This window comes from Centropristis striata, chromosome 5 (genome assembly GCF_030273125.1).
Source record: "Centropristis striata isolate RG_2023a ecotype Rhode Island chromosome 5, C.striata_1.0, whole genome shotgun sequence".
In the NCBI taxonomy this organism is placed as follows: domain Eukaryota; kingdom Metazoa; phylum Chordata; class Actinopteri; order Perciformes; family Serranidae; genus Centropristis; species Centropristis striata.
The window spans coordinates 15,851,340-15,872,470 of record NC_081521.1 but is presented as its reverse complement, the minus strand read 5'-3'; the positions used below and the strand labels follow the sequence as shown (position 1 = coordinate 15,872,470).

The 21,131-nt window shown below is 39.5% G+C and overlaps 1 protein-coding gene across 2 annotated transcripts; it reads right to left on the bottom strand.

Moving 5' to 3' along the window:
• Positions 1 to 108: 108 nt before the first annotated feature.
• usp11 (ubiquitin specific peptidase 11) lies at positions 109 to 19,784 on the bottom strand. 2 transcript variants are annotated; one of them, XM_059332763.1, is made up of 22 exons: positions 19,529 to 19,784; positions 15,964 to 16,073; positions 15,375 to 15,505; positions 15,138 to 15,255; positions 14,285 to 14,430; positions 14,048 to 14,109; positions 12,659 to 12,758; positions 11,145 to 11,318; positions 9,801 to 9,959; positions 8,596 to 8,611; positions 8,387 to 8,538; positions 8,197 to 8,280; positions 7,154 to 7,248; positions 6,864 to 7,067; positions 5,234 to 5,343; positions 4,554 to 5,066; positions 3,592 to 3,662; positions 3,335 to 3,447; positions 3,102 to 3,251; positions 2,907 to 3,022; positions 2,741 to 2,829; positions 109 to 1,253 (listed from the first exon to the last, which is right to left on the bottom strand). In XM_059332763.1, the coding sequence occupies exons 1-22, from the start codon at positions 19,636 to 19,638 to the stop codon at positions 1,065 to 1,067; spliced, it is 3,012 nt and encodes a 1,003-aa protein (XP_059188746.1). In that variant the 5' UTR covers positions 19,639 to 19,784; the 3' UTR covers positions 109 to 1,064. The 2 variants fall into 2 exon arrangements, with proteins under 2 accessions (XP_059188746.1, XP_059188745.1); XM_059332762.1 differs by having other exon boundaries at positions 8,387 to 8,611.
• Between the last annotated feature and the right edge of the window lie 1,347 nt (positions 19,785 to 21,131).

The following is a 21,131-nucleotide window of genomic DNA, read 5'->3' as shown; positions in this document are numbered from 1 at the left end:
GAGAGCTCGCTGCGTCTGTCTGTCAATCACTGTTCACTCCATACAAATTTACCTTAAATATGAAAAATAAGCATCTCAATGTCCTGCACCAGTCGATCAAATCAATCAAAAAACAAAATGTGCCGTCTTGTGACAGCTGAAATTATTCAGTTTAAAAAAAATAAATACCAGAAGAAAAAATGACCAAAATATACAAAGAGATTGATTTCTCGTCCCTGGCAGCTTAGTTCAACATTAATGATCTGTTTGTCTGATAAACACTCCTCTGGTTACCCATTATCCCCTGCACGCACCTCATTAGGCCTTAAACGAGTTCTCATCAGCCAATCTGCTTTTAGTTAGAAAATAAACAAATTTGACTGAAAACTGGTGAACTGGAAAGTTAATTACTATTTAATAGCTTTAAAAATCTGCTTCCAATGTTTCAAAAGCTGGATTTTAATTGGTGTTTGTGCCAAATTCAGTCAATTTAAATATATAATAAAATCCTTTTAGCTTTAAAATGTAATGAATCCAATTGTTGGCCTGAAGGAGATCAATTTAAAAATGTAACAATTAAAACAACTGATTAAAAATATATTTTATTGATTTAAATGATGCGTTGTAACACAAAGAGCAATATTCTTATTTTGTCATTAAATGATGAATAATTTAAAAAAGGCTGCAAATAAACTGAGGTGGAATATGACTAAATGGAATAAATGTCAAATTTCCATCTCCTTAATAACTCACCATGTAAACACAGTATAAGGGTGTAAATGTATTAATTGGAAAGATGATTTTTATGTGGTTCTTCACTTTGAGTTGAACAATCAATCAAGTTATAATTGTTGATATTTAAACCTTAAACTCGAATTATTCTGCTTATTAGTTCCTCGTTCCGCATCAGTGTTAAACGTTCAAACTCCCTGAGAGTCTTGTGTCCGTTATTTTCAGTAACGGGGAAAAGAAGTAATCAGAGAAAGTTCAAGTGTTGTTTCTGAAAAACAAACAAACTAAAAGGACACAAAGAGAAAAACAAACTAATTACTGTAAAAGATTCAAACTCAGTCTCAAGGGCTCATTTAGTCTGTTTCCATGGTGACGTAGGAGGCGGAGGCAGCAGCGGCGCCCAGCTCTGCATCCTCGTCCTTACAGGAAGTGATGTCATTGGCAGGCTGCGTGGAGGAGGCCGGGCTTGTGTTGGGGGGGGGCAAAGTGGGTTTTCTGATCTTGTCTTGTCGATGATAGAACAAGACGTAGGCAGCGTTGGTCTGCAGGGACACGAAGGGTCAGTCTCAAGTATCTCAGATATTATTATTATAATAATAATTATTATTATTAACGGGAACAGTTTGAATTCAGTGAAAATATTCAAATCAGTCATTAGGAGTGAGTTAATGTCCCAAAAACAGCCAATGTAACATCTGAACTGCATTTAAGAGGCCACATTTTATCCTGTAACAATCTCATTACTGGAATTTATATAGAAACAAGTGTCAATATTGAAGTAGTGTCATTTAGGGGTGCACCGATTGCAATTTTCTGGCCTATCACCGATTTTTAAAAAGCCTGACCTGCCGATTCCGATTTTTTTTTACAAATAATCACAATATCTGAGGTTATTAATAAAAATTGAACTTAAAATAAATAGCAACAATATACAGGACAAACTAACAAAAGAACTGCAACCATAAATAAAGTGTTTTTTGGTTTTGTTATAGTACAACATACAGACAACTTGGGAGGGCATCGATTTTCGAATACTCGTTATATATTAGTCATTAAATCATAAAAAATCGAATAGTTCATATCTGGAAGGGGAAAAAAAAGTTTTATTACTGGTGCCTTCCGCACGGGGGTAGGGTAACATTTGATGATACAGTGTGACGCGCTAGATGCCAAGCTGTAGAAGAAGAAACAAACAGAGGAGAGGGTGTTGTCCACGGCAGTCTATGGGCGGGACAAGTTAGCCCCGAGAGGGATTTAGAGACTCTTGAGGTGACGTTTGGTTTTCGGCGTCGTTAACTGTGCACAACGTCAGCAGCTGAAAGCATCATGGCTAATTATGCACAGAGTCTCCACTGATCATAAACATAGTGATTGTGAATTACCCGGGATGCTAACTGTGCACAAAGTGTCCGGTCCTTGTTGTAAACAAACAGATCGCTAAGTGAACACCTGCTGTAGCTGCAGCACATACACACTGTACTGCTACAGAGGCAGGCTCGTTAGCGGCTCCTTAAGAAGAGTAAGAAGGAGTCGCTGGATTTGTCTCCAGTCGCTTTCCTGAAAAATAGTTGCTAAGGGGGTCTGAAAAGTCCCCGATCGCCGATCCCGCAAAATTGTGCACCCCTAATTGTCATGTTTCCAGCTTCTCCTGTCCTCTCCTCTCTGCTCTGTGTAAACAGCCTCTCCTGTCCTGTCCTCTGCTCTGTGTAAACAGCCTCTCCTCTCTGCTCTGTGTAAACAGCCTGTCCTCTCCCCTCTGCTCTGTGTAAACAGCCTGTCCTCTCCCCTCTGCTCTGTGTAAACAGCCTGTCCTCTCCCCTCTGCTCTGTGTAAACGCTAAAGAGATTCTGATAGAAATATCAACATTTTATGAAAAGTTTGTCACTTTTTCTAAAGGAAACTTCTGTAACATATGACCTGTTCAAGAACCGTCGGAAAGTTCAAACTCTGACGATAATGCCTGTTTTTATAGTTTCTTTCTGTGTTTTTGGCGATGTTTTAAAATTGGTGAATTGAGTAAAAGTCTCACCACGATCTGGTCCTCTCTGGCGTACGTCACCTTGCTGTCGTCGAAGTAATACCACTGGCCGTTGTCCTTGTTGCACGCGTAACTGGTATCTGCAGAGAGAAACACATGACGCATGAAGCCTTGAACCCGGCTCTGAGTGTCTGAGCTGACAGACTGAAGGACCTACAATGTCCGTCTCGGAGTCCTCCGTAGTGGTTGGACACAGCGATGAGGTCGTAGCGGCTCGGAGGCTCCCCGCTGGACACACTCTTCCTCAGGAGGCAGCCGGAGAAGTCCAGGTCCCTGCAGCAATACACACAGGTGAGTTCTCAGAGTTTGTGACCTGCTGAGCGTGCGTGTGTGTGCGTGTGTGTGTGTGTACCTCAGGGGGAAGTCCACGATGCTGTCCAGCTTCTCTCTGGTGAACTTGGTGTAGGAGAACCTCTTCAGGTGGATGATGAGGACCTCCGGCAGAGACCACAGGTCCAGTTTCTTAGTGGCCAGCTGGTGCTTCTTACACACTGGACAGTACCTGAAAACACATACACATCGTCACACGGCATCGTATACACTTCTCACCTGAACATTAGCAGGAGTGTGTGTATGTGTGTGTACCAGGGGTTCTCCTCCTCCAGTGTCTCCACGGTGGTGAACAGTTCGATGCACTCCTGCAGCTGCACCGTGGTCTGCTGCTGAGGGATGTCCATGCTGCCGTGTTTCACGTACTTCTACACATCAGAAACATCAAGTATGTTGGAAAAAAGTTGAAACAGTTGAAAAAAATGTCACAAAATATCTTTTCAATCTAAATATGTTCTGTTTTAAACTTTCATTCATATACTGGCTCCCTAAATTAACTCATTATGACCGACCTCTGCTTCGTTCTCGTTGTAGAACCTCTTCTTCATGTCAGGATCCCAGTCGATGGCCACATACGGCTGAGCTGCACACACATTCAAATTAATAATTAATTATATTATATATATATTATTAATTAATCATTAAAGAGCAGCACTGCAGAGTCCAGGCTAATACATACTCAGCATGAGACATTCGTTTGATTTCTAGAGGCGGCAAAAAAAGTCATTTTTGGAAATATTATGCTGTAACAAGTATCAACAGGCCATAATAAGGCCATTTTCACAATATGATATACTATAGTATGACTTTTTTCAATTTTTTGACATTCAATAATACAATGTTCTTCTTTCATGTCTGGAAATATTGGGCTATTATACATATTAACAGACCATAATATGGCCATTTTTAGCATTTTAAGGCATTTTTAGAATTTGACAATTTGACAAAAATTGACATGCTCTAATATGACTTTTTTTTTCTTTCTAATTTTTGACATGCTATAATATGGTGTTTTTCTGTAATTTCTGGTCATATAATGCTCTGTTGATACATATTTTTGTGACATCCTATATAACTTTCAAAAAACATACAAAAACAAGCTATAGTATGACTTTTTTTCCCGATGGGGTCAATTGGACATCCCATAATATGGTGTTTTACTGTAATTTATGGCATTATTCATTCTAATATGTATCAACAGACTATAATTGACCCAATTTTAGGCATTTTAAAATTTGACTATTTTTGACAAAAATTGACATACCAAAATATGGTGTTTTTCTTTATTTTCTGGACATTTTATGTATCAACAGATGATTTCATACATCCCTTCCACTGCAGCACACGTCACATTCACATTTCTGACCAATCACACAACAGCTGTCAGACACCACAAGAGTAAAGTTCTGCCAGATGAAGTCTGGACCAGAGAGATGTGTATGTTTAACCCTTCAGACGAAGCGGTGTGACTCACAGCTGAAGGACACAGCGCTCCCGCCCTCTCCTGTCCCTCGCTCCGTGGTGCCGTTGGAGTTGACCGCCTGGATGGTGAACAGACTCTTCCTCCTCTTCCGACACGCCTTCCTCTTGGCCGGCTGCTCATTGGCCGGCGGGCTCGGGGAGCAAGCCTCCTCCTGCTTGTCCTCCTCCTTTTCTTCTTCTGTGGTGTCGCTTGGCAGCTGCGTTTGCTCTGCTGGTGGTTCTGACGTGGCGTTGCCGGTTCTGCTCGGCTCCTCGCAGGAGTTAACGTCCTCGGTGGCGTCGGTGGCGTCGGCGGTGTTGGCGCTGCAGATGGGCTCCTTCTGGTTCTGGTTCTGGGTGCCGTTGTTGGTCTCGGTGTCGCCATACTCCGACGGCTGCGTGTGGTTGACGTCAGGGCTCGGCTGGACGGCAGCGCTGTCTTCTGATTGGCTGTTTGTTGCTCCGTCACCGCAGCAGGGTTCTGTCTGAGACGGGCCCGCCTTCTCCCCATCGTCCTGCTCCTCGTCTGAGAATACACAACCAATCAGAGCGCTGATCACATCAAGGCCTGTCAGCAGTCAGTTAGCTGATAAACCACAGAAGAACTACAAGAACAACAGATCAGTGATCAGTTTGTGTCTGTGATCAGTGTGTGTGTGTGTGTGTTTGTGTCTCGTCTCAGGTGTGTTGTACCGCCACTGATGCCGTTGGTCTGAGTCTTGTACAGCTCCTCTTCGTCATCGTCCTCCTCCTCTTCCTCTTCCTCCAGCTCCTCGGACGGATCGGGAGGTCGCACATAGCGTCTGCACACACACAAAACACAAAACACTCCAATTAAAATGTGATAATGATGCACATTAAACATGTTTTAACTTATTCAATCAAATTTACATACTCTGCTTTAATATGTATCAACATACCATAATTGGGTCATTTTGAAGCATTTTAAAATTTGTCCATTTTTGACAAAAATCAACATGCTATAGTATGAGTTTTATGATGGGGTCATTTTTGCAAATCCCATAATATAGTGTTGTTCTGTTGTTTTTTTTACTAGTTTTGGACATATTATACTAGTGCATTTATCAACAGACTATATTTGAACCATTTTAAGCATTTTTAGGCATTTAAAAATTTGACATTTTTGACAAATATAGATATGCTATAGTATGACTTTTTTTGATGGGTCATTTTTGGACATCCCATAATATAGTGTTTTTCTGTCATTTATGGCCACATCATGCTCTAATATGTATTAACAGACTATAATTGACCCATTTAAAGATTTTTAAGCATTTAACAATTTATGACATCCTATTATATTTTTCATGGTCATTTTTGGAAATACTGTGCTGTATGTATCAACCGGCCATAATTAGGCCATTCCTACTATTTTTAGCCATTAAAAATTGAGCATTTTTTGTGAAATAAAAATGAAATATTATAGCATGACTTTTTTCGAATTTTTGACATCCTAAAATATGGCGTTCTTCTTTCATCTTTGGAAATATCGTGCTATAATACGTATTAACAGGCCATAATAAGGCCATTTTATAATTTTTTTATCATTTTAAAAATTCACATATTTTTGGGGAAAAAACAACTATATAGTATATAACTAAATCCTATAGTCTGACTTATTTTAATCAACTTACTTTCATCAATTGTGAAAGACAAATGATCAATTATATATTTGTTACGTCAATTTGCTGTTCCATTTTGTGACAACATATTACATTATAATGACTTATTTATATGCAATACTATACTATGAAATTTCAATAAAAAAAGACTATTTACATTGTAGATTCATCAAAACTATGAATGAACACATGTGGAATTATGTACTTAACAAAAAAGTGTGAAATAACTGAAAACATGTCTTATATTCTAGTAAGCAAAAGGGTGGTTACTTTGAGGAATCTAAAATACAAGACATGTTTTCAGTTATTTCACACTTTTTTCTTAAGTACATAATTCCATATGTGTTCATTCATAGTTTTGATGCCTTCAGTGAGAATCTACAATGTAAATAGTCATGAAAATAAAGAAAACGCATTGAATGAGAAGGTGTGTTGTCCAAACTTTTGGCCTGTACTGTATATGTGACTGAAAATATGTTTTTATGTATATATACTGTATTTGTAACTGAGGTTGTACTGAGTTTTTATTTCTTGCTACACAATAAACTGTGGCTTTTTTAAAATTAATTGTTTTGGGATACTATATTATACATTTTATACACAACGAGACACTCGTTATACCATAATGTGTTTTAACGTGTACTACACTATGAGGTGTGTGTGTTCGGTGTGTTGCTCACGCCAGCCTCTGCAGGAACAGGTTGTAGAGGGCCTCCCGGCTGCAGCTGCTGCGCCGCACGCTGAGCAGCAGCGGGTGTCCGAACAGCGACGTGCCGTATGAGCTACTGCCCGAGCCGTAGTCTCTGTAGTGGGAGCGCTCCCTCAGGTAAAGCGCCAGCAGCACCTGCTCCTCCTGCCGCTCCTCCGGCACGCTCAGCTCGTACCTGCATGCAGTAACTACATTTATGATCATCTGTCCCAAACTGCCGAGACGCCTCAACAGTTCTAGTAGAAGTGTAGATTGTCTTACACAAAGATGTCGTCTCTGTCCAGTATGCAGCTCAGAGACTCATCGGCGTTGTAGATCTTATAGAAACGATGGTTGAACACATCAGCGACCACCATCTGAAACACACACACACACACACACACACACACACACAAGAATAAGCTGAACGAGTCAAATAGCTGATGAGAGCAAAATTATCAAAACATTCAGATTGAGAACAAAACTACATAAGCCTCATAGTTAGGCCTGTTATCAGAGCCTTTTTTTCTCCAAGAAGTTACTTTGATAAATTATATTATTGTCATTTTAAGACCATTTAATGCCACTGATATAATGATAATATAGGGTTATAATATGTACACACACCCTTTTAAAGACAAATGAGCTTTTAATTCTTAAGAATCTTCAGACATTGGAATTTGAATGTGAAAAATCATCATAAAACCAAACAACCAAAAGAGAAAATAAAATGGACTCTTGCGCTCTATTCACTCAATAAATATGAAACATTTGGCACGTGGATATAAAAGGTAATTTTCTAGTTTAAAACTACAGTTAACCTGATAATATATATATATATAAAACTTTGTTTGTGAAGATAAAAGATTAAATAAAAAAGCGGACAGAAAAAATGAGCTACTTTTGGTCTTTGTGTGAGCTCAACACTGATATCATATTTATGTATTCTCATTTTATTCTAAAACTCCAAAATTCCAAAATTCTTTTTCTGCATCCAAATTCTTTCCAATTTTTCAAGAGCTCTCTCTCTCTCTCTCTCTCTCTCTCTCTCTCTCTCTCTCTCTCTCTCTCTCTCTCTCTCTCCTCTCTCTCTCTCTCTCTCTCTCTCTCTCTCTCTCTCCTCTCTCTCTCTCTCTCTCTCTCTCTCTCTCTCCTCTCTCTCTCTCTCTCTCTCTCTCTCTCTCCTCTCTCTCTCTCTCTCTCTCTCTCTCTCTCTCTCTCTCTCTCTCTCTCTCTCTCTCTCTCTCTCTCTCTCTCTCTCTCTCTCTCTCTCTCTCTCTCTCTCTCTCTCTCTCTCTCTCTCTCTCTCTCTCTCTCTCTCTCACCTGTGTGGGCGGTACGTTGGTCATCTCTGACAGAGCGGAGCAAAGGTCAGAAACTTTTCCTGCTTTAGGAACGACAACACGATGCTGCAGACACACAGAAACACCTGATATTAATAATATTCTTTCATTTGAAGCGGAGAATAAATCCACGTTGAGCAGTAAAATGTGAGCGTGAGGTGGAGAGGGTCACCTGAGCAGGTTTGGCGTACGGGTCCAGAGACACGAAGAAGACCTCCATGACGCGCTCCTTGCTGACAGGAAGTGGGACGCTCAGGTAGCAGAAGGGGTCGAAGGTCACAGAGACCTTGTGGCACTCAGGACAGACCAGCGTGGACTTAAAGAGGCCGTGGAACGTGTCCACAATCACAGAGTCGTTCCGCCGCCGGTGGTTCCTCCACGCCTCCTCCGCCACCTCCTGCAGGACGGGAAGCAGAAACACACAGTTACTGTTGGACTTTTTAACAGGACGTCAGTGGAGCGGACTGAACCTGCGGTGCGTCAGGTGTCTGAGCACAAAGACATATATACATAGACGCCGCATCGACTATGGAGGGGCGTACCTAAGTCTTGGTACAGGGCTAGCAGAGGCAGCAGTGCATCAACTTACGAAGGAAAGAGGTACTCTTCAATCTCAAAGTAGAATTATTTGCAGAATTTTGGGCCTATTTCCAAACGTATTGATTTGTTAAAAACATCACACATGTAGCTATGATACAAGGTGCTTGGATATTTTAAAAATGCTGGTTTTACTACCCAAATACAATTTCTATTTATTTCCATTTATATGTTATCAGCAGACGAGCTTCTGTCAAAAGATCTGTGAATGAATAGATGCCGGTGTTATGCCGAGTTGTGCCTGTCTGCGGGCCCTCACAGGAGCACACACAGCGAAAACTACATTGTGATGATTTCTATGGTAAAGTCCAAATTAAAATCCATATAACACTCTTTGTGTGCTTCATTAATGGTGATATATAACCTGCTGTATGAAAGTTTAGACTCAATGTTTCGTTAGACTGCGTTGTTTTGTTTTTTTGTCAAAGTCGGTCAAATATGTGCTGATAATACCATTTGATTCCTATCACAGTTTTATTTATTTTATATGCATCATCCCTGAATCCTCTTACTTTGTTATTAAATGAATGTAACTCACACTCGCCAATCTAAAATGGCTCAATATATGTGCTGAAATAAAGTTATGATGAGGAACGATATACAGACCTGGGACTGCAGAGATCTGAATCTTTCCTTTCTCAGGTAAGTATTAAATGTATGAACTGTCCACTCAGAACAGTCTAAAATATGAGCTGGTAAAAGCATTTAACTCCTTGATATTCAGAGACAAAGTTAGGGGTGAATGCATTATTTGGGAAGACTTATATTTTACTTGCTGAGATATTCACCCCCCCCCCCCCAGTTATTTCAGTCATAGATTAAGATAATAGTGATATAATTATAATAACAACAAAAATAATATAATATTAATATAACATTAATAATAGCAATAGCAACAACAATAATAATAGCAATAATACCGGTAATAAGAAAAATAGTTTAATGATAATAAAATAACATAATGATGAGTGAATGTCTGAGCAGCTCACCTGGTCAGGTCGTCCCTCGGCGTCCCGCAGCTCGATGTACTCTTTGTTCTTCACCCTGTTCAGGTCCTCGTGCAGACCGTCCAGCAGGAAGGACAGAAGCTCCTGACTGTCATGCTGCTGGTAGCCAAGAAACTGAGACGCAAAGTGACCCACCTTCGTCTGCACACACACACAGACAGAGTTACACACACACACAGTTACACGTGCACACAAAGATACACACAATCACAAAGACACGTGCACACACACTCACAAAGAGACACGTGCACACGTGCACACACACGTTATTTTTTTAATGCTTTTTCTATTTTTGCTACTGAAACGCTGAGAATGTTCCTGTTGTGAGACTAATAAAGGAATATCTTCTCAGTCTGTCAAACATCATGTTGGATAAAGAGTTTCTGACATTAATAAGGAAACATGGAGGTCAGACAGTCATCTGCTCATGTCCACATCTCATACATCAGTTCATACTCAGGCGGCAACCTCCGGGTCTGAGCAGGGAGGCAAACCAGGAAGTGCCTTAAGCTGCATTCTACCGAAAATTCCAGCAGGGGGCGCTAAGTTTGGCTGCAAAAACATTTCTATCCATTAACTTCAATGCAAAAGGATAAAACTTCTCACTTGATTTATTACTTCAGAGATTTTTTAGGACAACACTATGGTCTCACTTGCTAGTAAAAAATCCTTCTTCAAGACAATTTGATGTTAATAGTGTAAATAATGGCTGAGGGGGCGTGGCTACATTTAATTGACAGGTCACTTACAAGGCGAGCCGTCATCAGGAGTATCCACGGCAATGTGTCAATAAAGTTATATATAACGTTATATAGATATAAAAAAGGACGTTTACTGGTTTGGTCACATAACTTTGACCCTTTCACTGTATTTTCACTAAATGACAGTTTATTTCAACGTTTTGTTCAGTAAAAATGTCTTGTTCAGCGTTTGGTTGGACTAACAGACACTCCAAGGAGTCGCTGTTCATTTTTCTTAGATAAGTAACATAAGTTTTGTTTTTTGACAAAACCAACATCCCAGTTAATGCTCCAGTTAATGCTAACATGAATCAGTCAGGTTGAGGTGTAGAGAGGCTGTAGTCAGTGCCGTCAGATCCCTCTCGCTCCTCCACAGTTCAAATATGGTCTGCTCCCCGTATCGGAAACAAGATGGCCACACTAGATGGCGACGAGTGTAACACTGAACTCGATGCTTCCAACGAGCAGTCCACAAACTAATGGGTGGCGTCACGGTGACTACGTCCATAATTTATATACAGTCTATGTTCATACTATAATAATCCTGACAGGCCTGACCTGATCAGATATCTGTAATATTCCTCACCTTGAAGACGCGCGGCACCACGGAGTAATGCCTCCCGGACCACATCTGTTTGATGACGTCAGCGTAGGCCTCGGCGATCTCGCCCTTCATGCCCAGAGGGTTGGTGAAGTTGAGCTCCTCCAGGTACGAGCTCTGCAGGAAGTACTCCGTTAAAGGAGGAGTGTTGCTCAGACACTGCACAGAAACAAACACAGAAACATTTAGGCTTCATAGAGAAATAATGATGATGACATCAGAGCATCAGCTCATAAATAATGTTGGTTTTTTTTATTAAAGGGAGGAAAAGGGCAATCTTAAAGAATAACTAATACAAATAGGCAGGCATTAAAATTTTATAAGGTGCATTAATCATAAAAGCACATTTTCTGTATGAACTCCAAATATTTCCTTAACCCAGTCATAAACAGTTTTGGATTGTTTTGGTGCTTCATTATATGATGACAACAGTTTGTCAAAATAAAATGAACTTAAATGGAATGGAATTCATTATAAGTTTTTGACAAATCAATAGAGTATTTGATAGATTAATCTACAGGAAATAGTTGTTGGTAGCAGCCTAACAGCAGAGCAACTTCTTTGAACTTTTTTTAAACTCTCACACGAGAAAAAAACTCACAAATTTACAATAATTTTTTTTCACAAATTTACTTTAAAAAAAATTCCCAAGAAAAAAACTGACAAATGTATGTGACAAAATTGACAAATTTACGACTACAAATTTACAAGAAAAAAACTCCCAAATTTACGAGAAAAAATTATAAATTCACGTGAGCAAAACTCAAAAATAGTCAGCTCTTTCCCTCACATATTCTGTCCAACAGAACAAGGGTTTACATAAAGAGCCCAGAGGGGCACAGAGAGAGAAACCTAACTGTGGTGTTGAAGTGAAGATATTGTTAATATATGAAGTTGTTTAAAAGTGAAGCAGGCGGAGCAGACAACCCCATAAAACACTTCTACCTGATTAATTACTGTCATGAATAAATATTAATAAAGTTTAAAGGAGCTGAGTTCTTCAGTAGAAATGTGAGGAGCCACACAGACACCAACCAGATCTCTCTCACATAACACACACACACACACACACACACACACACACACACACACACACACACACACACACACGCGATGCAGTTAAATGTATTTACGGTGTGACAGTAATCAGATCTAGAGGAGGATGCTCCACCATGACTCAGCAGATCCTTCAGCAGCTCTCAGCTGTTAGTTTTGCTCAGAAAGAAGCAGAACTAACTACAGAACACCAGACAGGCAGAAACACTTTCCTTATCTGAACATTTCACCAAAAATAATAAAAATATACTTTTTTATTGTGATTGCATAAGATCACAATGATGAAAACCTCATCAGTTTAATAGGAAAACATAATTCCTCTGGCCACGGCTGCAGCTGGCACAGAGGCAGGAAAATATTCAGCCACACTGCTCTTCAGGATTTGCGTGTGTGTGTGTGTGTGTGTGTGTGGGTGGGTGTGTGTGTGTGTGTGTGTGTCAGACCTGGAGAGCAGAGTTCATGAAGCAAGTGTTTCCCAGGTTGGTGAGTCCACAGACCCCTGGCTGTCCTCGGTACGAGTCCTGCTCCTCCACAGAGTTTCTCCTGAAAACCAGATCCAGATTCAGATCAGACTGAATGTGACTGACAGAAGGACAGAGCAGCTTTATAAACATGTTCACATGGAAACAGGAGCAGGAAGAGGAGATGAGAAAAAAGGTTTACTTCTTAGGGATGAAAGGACTGCATGGCGAAACAACAAGCTGAAATCAGACAAAAACCATTTGATTCTCAAAGCACCTGCAAAGAGTGAAACACTCCTCAAGCCGTGCTGCCGAGCCAAAGGTGTCAGGGTGCTCCTGGGCTGTTTGCATGTATTTAAATGAGTGTTGTGCCTTGTGCATAAATGTGCACTGCACTTCTTTTATTTCAGACACTAAGACACTAGACGTGTTTCCATCAAAGTCGAAACAGCTATGAAGCAAAATTTTGAAATGTGCCATTGAAAAAATGTGAATGGGAGCTGCAGTAACATACTTTGGCCAGCAGGTGGCAGTGTGACGTGTTGCTGTAGGCTAATCAGTCAGTAAACAGGAGAAGAAGAAGAGAGAAAACAACAACAACAAAAAGAGAGAAAATGGAGAGAAATCTTCAGAGGAAACAGCTTTTTCTTCTTTTTCTTGTTTTGGGTTTTCAGCTGGTCAGTCAGAAGTCAGAAAAGTTTCCATCTCCGGTTTAGAGCATTAACTATTTTTATAAGACAAAAACACCTCAAGCCAGTGTAAAAACTTTTATGCACATTAGGTTTGATCAAATGTTGGTGTTTCCATCAAGCTTTTCTCATGAGAATGCAGAGAGAATTGTTGATGATTTAACCTCTAAATCATTTATACTCTTGGTCACTTGGATAATTCCAATCATGCGTAAAAATGGGGCATATTCTGCCCAGTTTAGACACTATGGGGGCGTTTGTGCCATAATATCATAAATGCAGTATGAAGTGTGACTGACGGAGCGCTCAGACAACCTGCATGTGCTCGTGTGTTTATTCTGGCTGTAAACAGAGAAAGAGAGAGAGAGAGAGAGAGAGAGAAAGAGAAAGGGAGAGATAGAGAGAGCAAGAGAGAGAAAAAGAAAGACAGAGAAAAGGGGGAGAGAGAGAGAGAGAGAGAGAGAGGTTTTCGGAGAAAAGAAAAGTGAAAGCAAAGTGAAGACAATGAGAGCGGCAAACCAAGGGATCCCCAGACATGGGGGAAGAAGGGGAGGAGTAAACAGAAAGATGAAAAGAAAAAGAAAAAGAATGCGGTCAGAAGGAAAATAGAAAAACAAACAATCGAGACAGAAAGAGGAAACAGAATCGACCAATCAGAGACATACAGTGAGTTGTTCCTTACATGATCTGAGGTCTGGAGCTCGGCCAGGTCCCGTCAGCATTCCTCATCTCCATAATCACCGTCTGACACACACACACACACACACACAAAAAAGTGCTCGGTGTTATGAGGAAGTCAGTGGTTGTAAAAAACGAGTCACAGGAACAATAAAAATAAAAAAAAACTGGGAGCACATGACTGAGTTCAACTGCAGATCAATGAATGATATTACTGATTACAGAGACTTGGTGTCCTCACCATCGCTGAGCTCAGACAGGCGTCCAACACGCTCACATGGACGTTCCTGAGACGCTCGCAGCTGCTGTCTGAACTCTTCATCCACAGCCGACACTCTGAGCCCGGAGGCACCCTGAACGCCTCACACATCGCCCTCTGGATCGAGTCTGCACAAATGTAGAGCCACATTTTTTAAAAATAATAACGGAGTAAAAATACACAATGTAGAGTTTCAGCGCTCCAAACAGACACAGGACACACGAGGAAGCAACATGTAGTTAACAACAAATATATATCTGCTGAACTTTATTGTGTGTTTCATCACGATTATTTAACATTGGCTAATTTCGAGAGTAAAGTATCAATAGAGAATTTATCTGAAAACGATCTTTCCTTTTTCAAACATGTAAGTATAACGACAGGTTAAGTTTAATTTGCAAAATTAAAATATCTTTGGTTTACATGATTGATGTGTAGATGAAACACCATTTCATTTTGACAATTTAGCGATTTTCAAGGAGAATACCTGCAGCAGATTCCTAACCTTTTTAAAAATTTTGCATTTTCTAAACGTCAAAGACTTTTTATGAACTCTGCGTATTGCAAATCAAAGTTCTTACTTATTTGTAAACTGTAATATGGTAAAAAAAAAAAAAAAAGTCTGGCAATGTAATAAGCAACACGTTTTTAAACACTGAGCGATAAAATTCAATACAACAGGTTTTCTTTATCGAGTTAAAGTTCATGAACGCAGAACACAAAGTCTGAAGAACGAATTCTGCAGTCAGGAAACCAAACCATCCGAGGGGCAGCATAAGTGTCAACAGATGTGCACAAACAAACACACACACACAAACACGTCTGCTCCACTCACGTATGCTGTCGGCACGGCTGAACTGTGCAGTGATGACGTTCTCCATGTTGCTGTGCAGACAGAGGAAGATCTCTACGGGGTAAACCTCCACCTTCAGAGTGCTGGGCAGGTCCACCACCTGACACACACACACACACACACACACACACACATATCTGAAATCCACCACTCTCATTTTGAGCATCACAGACTAACCGTTTCTCCAACAGCTGATTGGCTGACGTGTGGTGCCGTTACCTTGCGCTCCAGGGGCGGCTGCCCGTCCACCATGCCATACCAGGCCAGCAGCTTGTGCCAGGCCTCAGCCGGCACCAGCATAAAGTCCTCATTCTCCACCAGGCGCTCCTTAAGGTGGTACGAGTCCAGGTCTAGAACAGGACAAACAGGATCCATTACTGGCGTCTGTGTTCCTCTTTAAAGCTGCAGAAATCTAATTATTGTGCACTCAGTATTTTAAATCTGGTCCTGCTTAAAGTTTGTTTGAGTCAGGGTGAAAAAAACACAGGACACTAAAACTGACAGGCTGAAAAGAAAGAAGAAGAGATACTACATCAGTAGTTCCTTTGTAGTGATTCAATTTTTGTCACAAAAACCTTTCTCTAAAGCGAATGACAGTTTTTTTAACGATAATGACAATTCAAAAAGGTTTGTTTTAAGTGCTATTTTCAGGGTTTTGTTGCCAAGAAGTCAGAGCAGACAACAGCAGACTTAAGAATGATGACAGTGTTTGAAAAGAGCACAGAGACAGAAAGAACGCTGCGAGAAGAAAAAGAAAAGAAATCAGGAAACAGAGTTTTGTTTTTTCTCTAATGAGGCGTTCACTGACCCTCAAACAGCTCAGTGTTGTCGATCTGACCGGGGAAGGACGACGAGTTCTGATCTCCGGTCTCCACAAACTCCTTCCACTGCTCATACCAGCGACGCTCCACCACATACCTGCAACAAAACACACACAGACACACAGACACACAGACACACAGACACATTATTCACAGGTCATTTAACACAAAGAGATAAACACTTGTGCAGTTTAATGTTTGTTTACATCAGCAGTGTCAGGAAACCGGCTCATATTTCCATTTTTGATCAGGTGACAAAACTCAAAGTTTCCTTTATATTTCAATGTTCACATTTATTAATGATTTTCACCTGGTTGCTTTTTTCCTGTTGGAATAGTTATGTAACAATTTCAAGGACAGAGATAAGTATGTATCTATTAAAGCTAATAATAGATACAGCTACTTTTTGGAGTACCTCAAGGTTCTATCCTTGGACCCCTCGGGTTTCTGATTTACCTCAGCCTGCAACACGTATGGGAAATAATTCATTATTTTGGTTATTTTAATTATTATTAATATACAACGATATATTCATAACATAGCATGATAATAGATATTGTTTCTGGTTTGAAGAGTCTTACAGCACCGACGACCCAAATGTGGAACTGAAACTAAATTCAGCTCAAACCACAACACAGAAAATAAGGAAACTTTCCACCACAGCAGCTCATAAATCTGAGTCAGTGTGTTGAGATTATCACCATGACATGATAAACTGCAAATTTATGAAAAGTGAAGTCTTTTTTGTTAATGTTAATGACAATGAATAATCAGTGGTTAGTTTCTGTTTTCCATTATTTCTGCATAATGAAGTCTATTAACGCAAAATATTTCAAGTGCTAAAGTGACATCAACAAGCTGCTTGTTTTAATTGAGAATGTCGCAAATTAAATAACACTGTTTACCATCACCACTAATTTTAAACTATTGGACGCTGGAACAAGGAATGTTGTTCTTAACAAACATGATGATAACCAGCATAGTTCCAGATTAATTCATTAATTAATTAGATTAAAAGACAAACCGTTTCAGCTTTTTTGCATATCGCCCACTCTTAAAGCAAATATTCAATCAGTCAACCATCATTTACACAATATCAGGAGTGCAAAACATTTAACCACAACAAACCCAACGCCTCCACTGCTCTACACAAACTGTTCAAACTGTTCAAACTGCTTTATGTAACACACTTCACTACTACATGAGTCCAGCTCTTCATCTCAGGTCACAGAAATAATAGATTTAGTTTTGATTGCAGCAGAATGCTCCGAATGTGACGACCCCAACATGAAACTGAGAGGCACAGACAAACAAATGTACTTTGTAGGACTTTGCCCTCCAACCTGTGATCAGATGTCACCAAACAGCATCACACAGGTTTGATTTTCAGTTTGTTTTCGACTCCCTGAGAGTCTGAGTCAGAAGTCTCGATCCATTAAAGACCTTTTTTTTCTGTTCTCATTATTCTTTCATCACAGTGTGACAGAGAACCACTTTGCTTCCTACCACCTTATAAAAAATAAACAGCTTTCTGAGCATCTAACAATCTTTCTATCGACCCATCTTGTTCTCCATCTGTGTCTGGTTCCTGTGACTGAACATGTGCTTCAGAATATTTGTGAAAAATCAAAAACAGCAAATCAAAGAACAAACTGACACAGGCTGTAAAACAAAGCCTCTCTGGGTATTTCCATACTGTGAAGTACCTGTACTGATATTAAACTGGAAATAAAACCACCTTGTTATCAGCGGCATTAAGAGAGCTGCCCAGTCATGGTGCTGCAGGATCTGGCTGATCATGTTTCCACCTGTTTTCCTACCTGACAGCATCACTTCAATCCGCAGAGGAAACGTTTCTGTTTTAGCTCAGAGGAACGTTGTCAGATCAAAACTTTAATGCCACGTTTTTATATGTTCTTTCCTCTATCGCCTAAAGACACTTAATTTATTCAAAATTTGATTCACTTGGTCCGAGAACACCGAAAGGTCTGGAAGAGCTGCATTATTAAATAATTTTAGTTAGTAGAGCACAAAACTGGAAGTTAGCAGGTTTTGTGTTGGTTTATACGTCTCAAACCAGACTCTTCTCCTCTGTAGCGCCCCGGTGATGGAAGCAACAATTTGAGTTGCTTGTGTTGTATTAACTCTCAAATGTATGTCACTTTGGATAAAAGCGTCTGATAAATAGCATTGTACAATTTTGCCGGCATAAGACCTCAGTACACTTACTATGTGGGCCCAAAGGTGCAGAAGACACTGAGCAGCTTTCATAGGAATGAACAGTGCCCCACTGTCTCTCGACATATGTTATGTAATACAGCCCATGGCCTAGAGGTTAGGAATTGGGTTTGTAACCGAAGGGTTCGAATCCAGGACTGACAGGTCAAGGACTGAAGGGCCCTTAAGAAAGTCAGCTCCCCGGGCGCAGTAATGTGCCCATGCTCCTAGCATGGTGTGTTCACTGGTGTGTTCAAAAATGATGGGTTTAATGCTTTAGTCCCCATTGTATGACTAATAAGGGAATCTTTATCTTAATACAGTGAATGTCTTACATTATCACAATGTCCTAGAGAAACATCACCAGTAAGGAAGTTGATATTGCTGTTGTTTATAAACTTACTTTTGTATTTTTTAAATGTATGTATGGTACCTCAAACTGCAGTGGAGTAAAAGTATAAAGTTGCATAAAATGGAAATACTCAAGTAAAGTACAAGTAAGATCTCTTACTTCAGTAAAAGTACTATCACACTGTGAAATGACTCCACTACAGTAAAAGTCCTGCATTCACAACTTACTGAAGTAAAAGTGCAAAAGTATCAGCATTAAAATGTACTGAAAGTATCAAAAGTAAAAGTTCTCATTATGCAGAATGGACCCACTCGGACTGTTTTTTAATTTGTATCAATATATTTATGTAAGTGGTGTTTTAATTTTATAAAGATAAGGACCATTTTAACTACCTGATGTACTGTAATGAGGTTTACGTTTAGTTAAATCTCAACCTGAGAAATAGCTAAAGCTGTCAGCTCAATGTAGTGGAGTAAAAAGTACAACATTTACCTCGAATAGTGGAGTAGAAGTATAAAGTTCCATAAAATGCAAATACTCAAATAAAGCACAAGTACCTCAAAATTGTACTTGAGTAAATGTACTTAGTTACATTCCAGCACTGGTAATTTGACAGTCTGGTATTAGTACTTTTATTACAGTAAACACCTGAGATTGTGTGGGAGGAACTGACCCAGCTCTGGTGAAAACAAAAGTGGAATCTTGCGAGGCGGCCCTGAACGCCTCATTCCAGCTGGGTGACAGGCTAACGTTAGCAGCGGCGGCTAACGGTCTGTTTAACGGTTAACGGTTATTAGCGCGAGCGCCCGTAGCAGCGGCGGTAAAACCCCGGACACCGAGCCGGTACACGCCCCCCTGCGGCCTCACACCGACCCCGGTGCGGCTCGACTCCGCCGTTAGAGCTGCTATTGACCGTTAGGTGACGCTAGCCGTGTGATAACGGCTAACGGCTAGCTGTCACCGTGTGTGTGTGCGGGGCTCACCAGCTGTCCCCGGCGCGGAGCTCGCTCTCCCGCAGCAGAGACTCCACCTCCCGCCGCTGGGTTTCCAGGCCCGGGGGCTCCGCGGCGGAGCAGCGGCTGTTGGCCGTCATGACTCTGGATCAATCACTCATAAATGTCGGAACTGTTAGAAACGTTAAACGGCGCCAGGAGACGGAAGGTCCACCGCCGCATTGATCCGCCAGGAACAGGGAAGCTACCGAGACAGAGCGGTGTTTGCGGAAGAAGGAAACGGTTCCGAACGACTATGACGACTTCCGACCGAGGACCGTCAATAGTTATTATTGTTAAATATATTAACTTTGGTGTTTTTACACAAGGCTTCCCATCATAGTTCAATACATAGTATTTTATTTTATTAAATATATTTATTTTAGGTGTTTTTTCAAAAGGCTTCATAGTTCAATACATATTATTATATTTTGTTAAATATATCTATTTTAGGTGTTTCTTTCCAAAGGCTTCATAGGTCAGTACCTATTATTTTATTTTTAGTAGTTCATAAATTACCTTCTAATCAAACAAACAAACCTATAACTCTCAAACCAAAAACATCAATTAAACATATATTGATTAACAAGCGTATTATTGGTGTATTTACTGTTTTTAGATAGTTGTTATTAATTATTTTAAATATCTTCTTCTTATTATTATTATTATTATTATTATTATTATTATTATTAATAATAATAATAATAATAATAATAATAATAATAATAATAATAATTTAAAAGCTTCATATTTCAACAAATATGGTTTTATTTTTATTTTGTATTTATTTTATTTTTTACACACACAAAAATAGGCTACATGAAAACATCCAAAAAATATTTTAAATAAGAGATTCTCAGAGTGGGGTCCGTGGCCAGATGTTCCCTGAAAAGTTTTTTTTTCATTTTTAATAAATTTGAATTCTGAGACCATATATTTGCAAAGATGTAATGGATACTAAAACATGATTTGATGGGTATTTATTATTGTAAAATACATTTATTTTAGGTGTTGTTTCAAAAGGCTCCATAGTTCAATACATATTTTATTTTTTAGTAGTTAGAAGTTAATGAATAAATAAATTATATAAATAAATTAGCTTCTAATCAAACAAACATATAACTCTCAGTGTGACAGCCTCACTCTGTATGCTACATTAAACAAACAGACAAACATTTTGTTAACAAACAGCATTGCACACAAATACATAGACAGAGAATGGCAGGGCGTCACAGCACTGACAGAAATAATAGAAATCATAGATTAACGCCTTTAATAATCATTTTTAGGATACAGAATGTATGGTTTGATATCGTTTTCAAAGAGTAAAAATAATGGTGATGTGATTTTGCAAGTAAAAAAAATAAAGTAAGTATCTAGTGTTTATATTCTTTGGGAGAAGAGCAAAATAAGTAAAAATAAATAATAATAATATAATCAATATATTGGAAAATAAATGTAAATACCTCGTATAAAACACGTGAGGACAGGATCAAAATAAATTATATACATTTTATTTATATATAAATATGCATTTAGTATTTTATCACTTCTATTATTTCAACTGTTGTGGTCGTAGGCCGAAATATCGCGA

What these genes read in the sequence shown, in the direction of transcription:
- usp11 (XM_059332762.1), bottom strand. Translation starts at nt 19,638, where the DNA reads ATGACGGCCAACAGCCGCTGCTCCGCCGCGGAGCCCCCGGGCCTGGAA. An exon ending in CAACACTGAGCTGTTTGAGG is followed by an intron (nt 15,506 to 15,963) that starts GTCAGTGAACGC and finishes GTCCTGTTCTAG; the next exon opens with ACCTGGACTCGTACCACCTT. An exon ending in CTGTTCCTGCAGAGGCTGGC is followed by an intron (nt 5,344 to 6,863) that starts GTGAGCAACACA and finishes GTGTGTGTGCAG; the next exon opens with ACGCTATGTGCGACCTCCCG.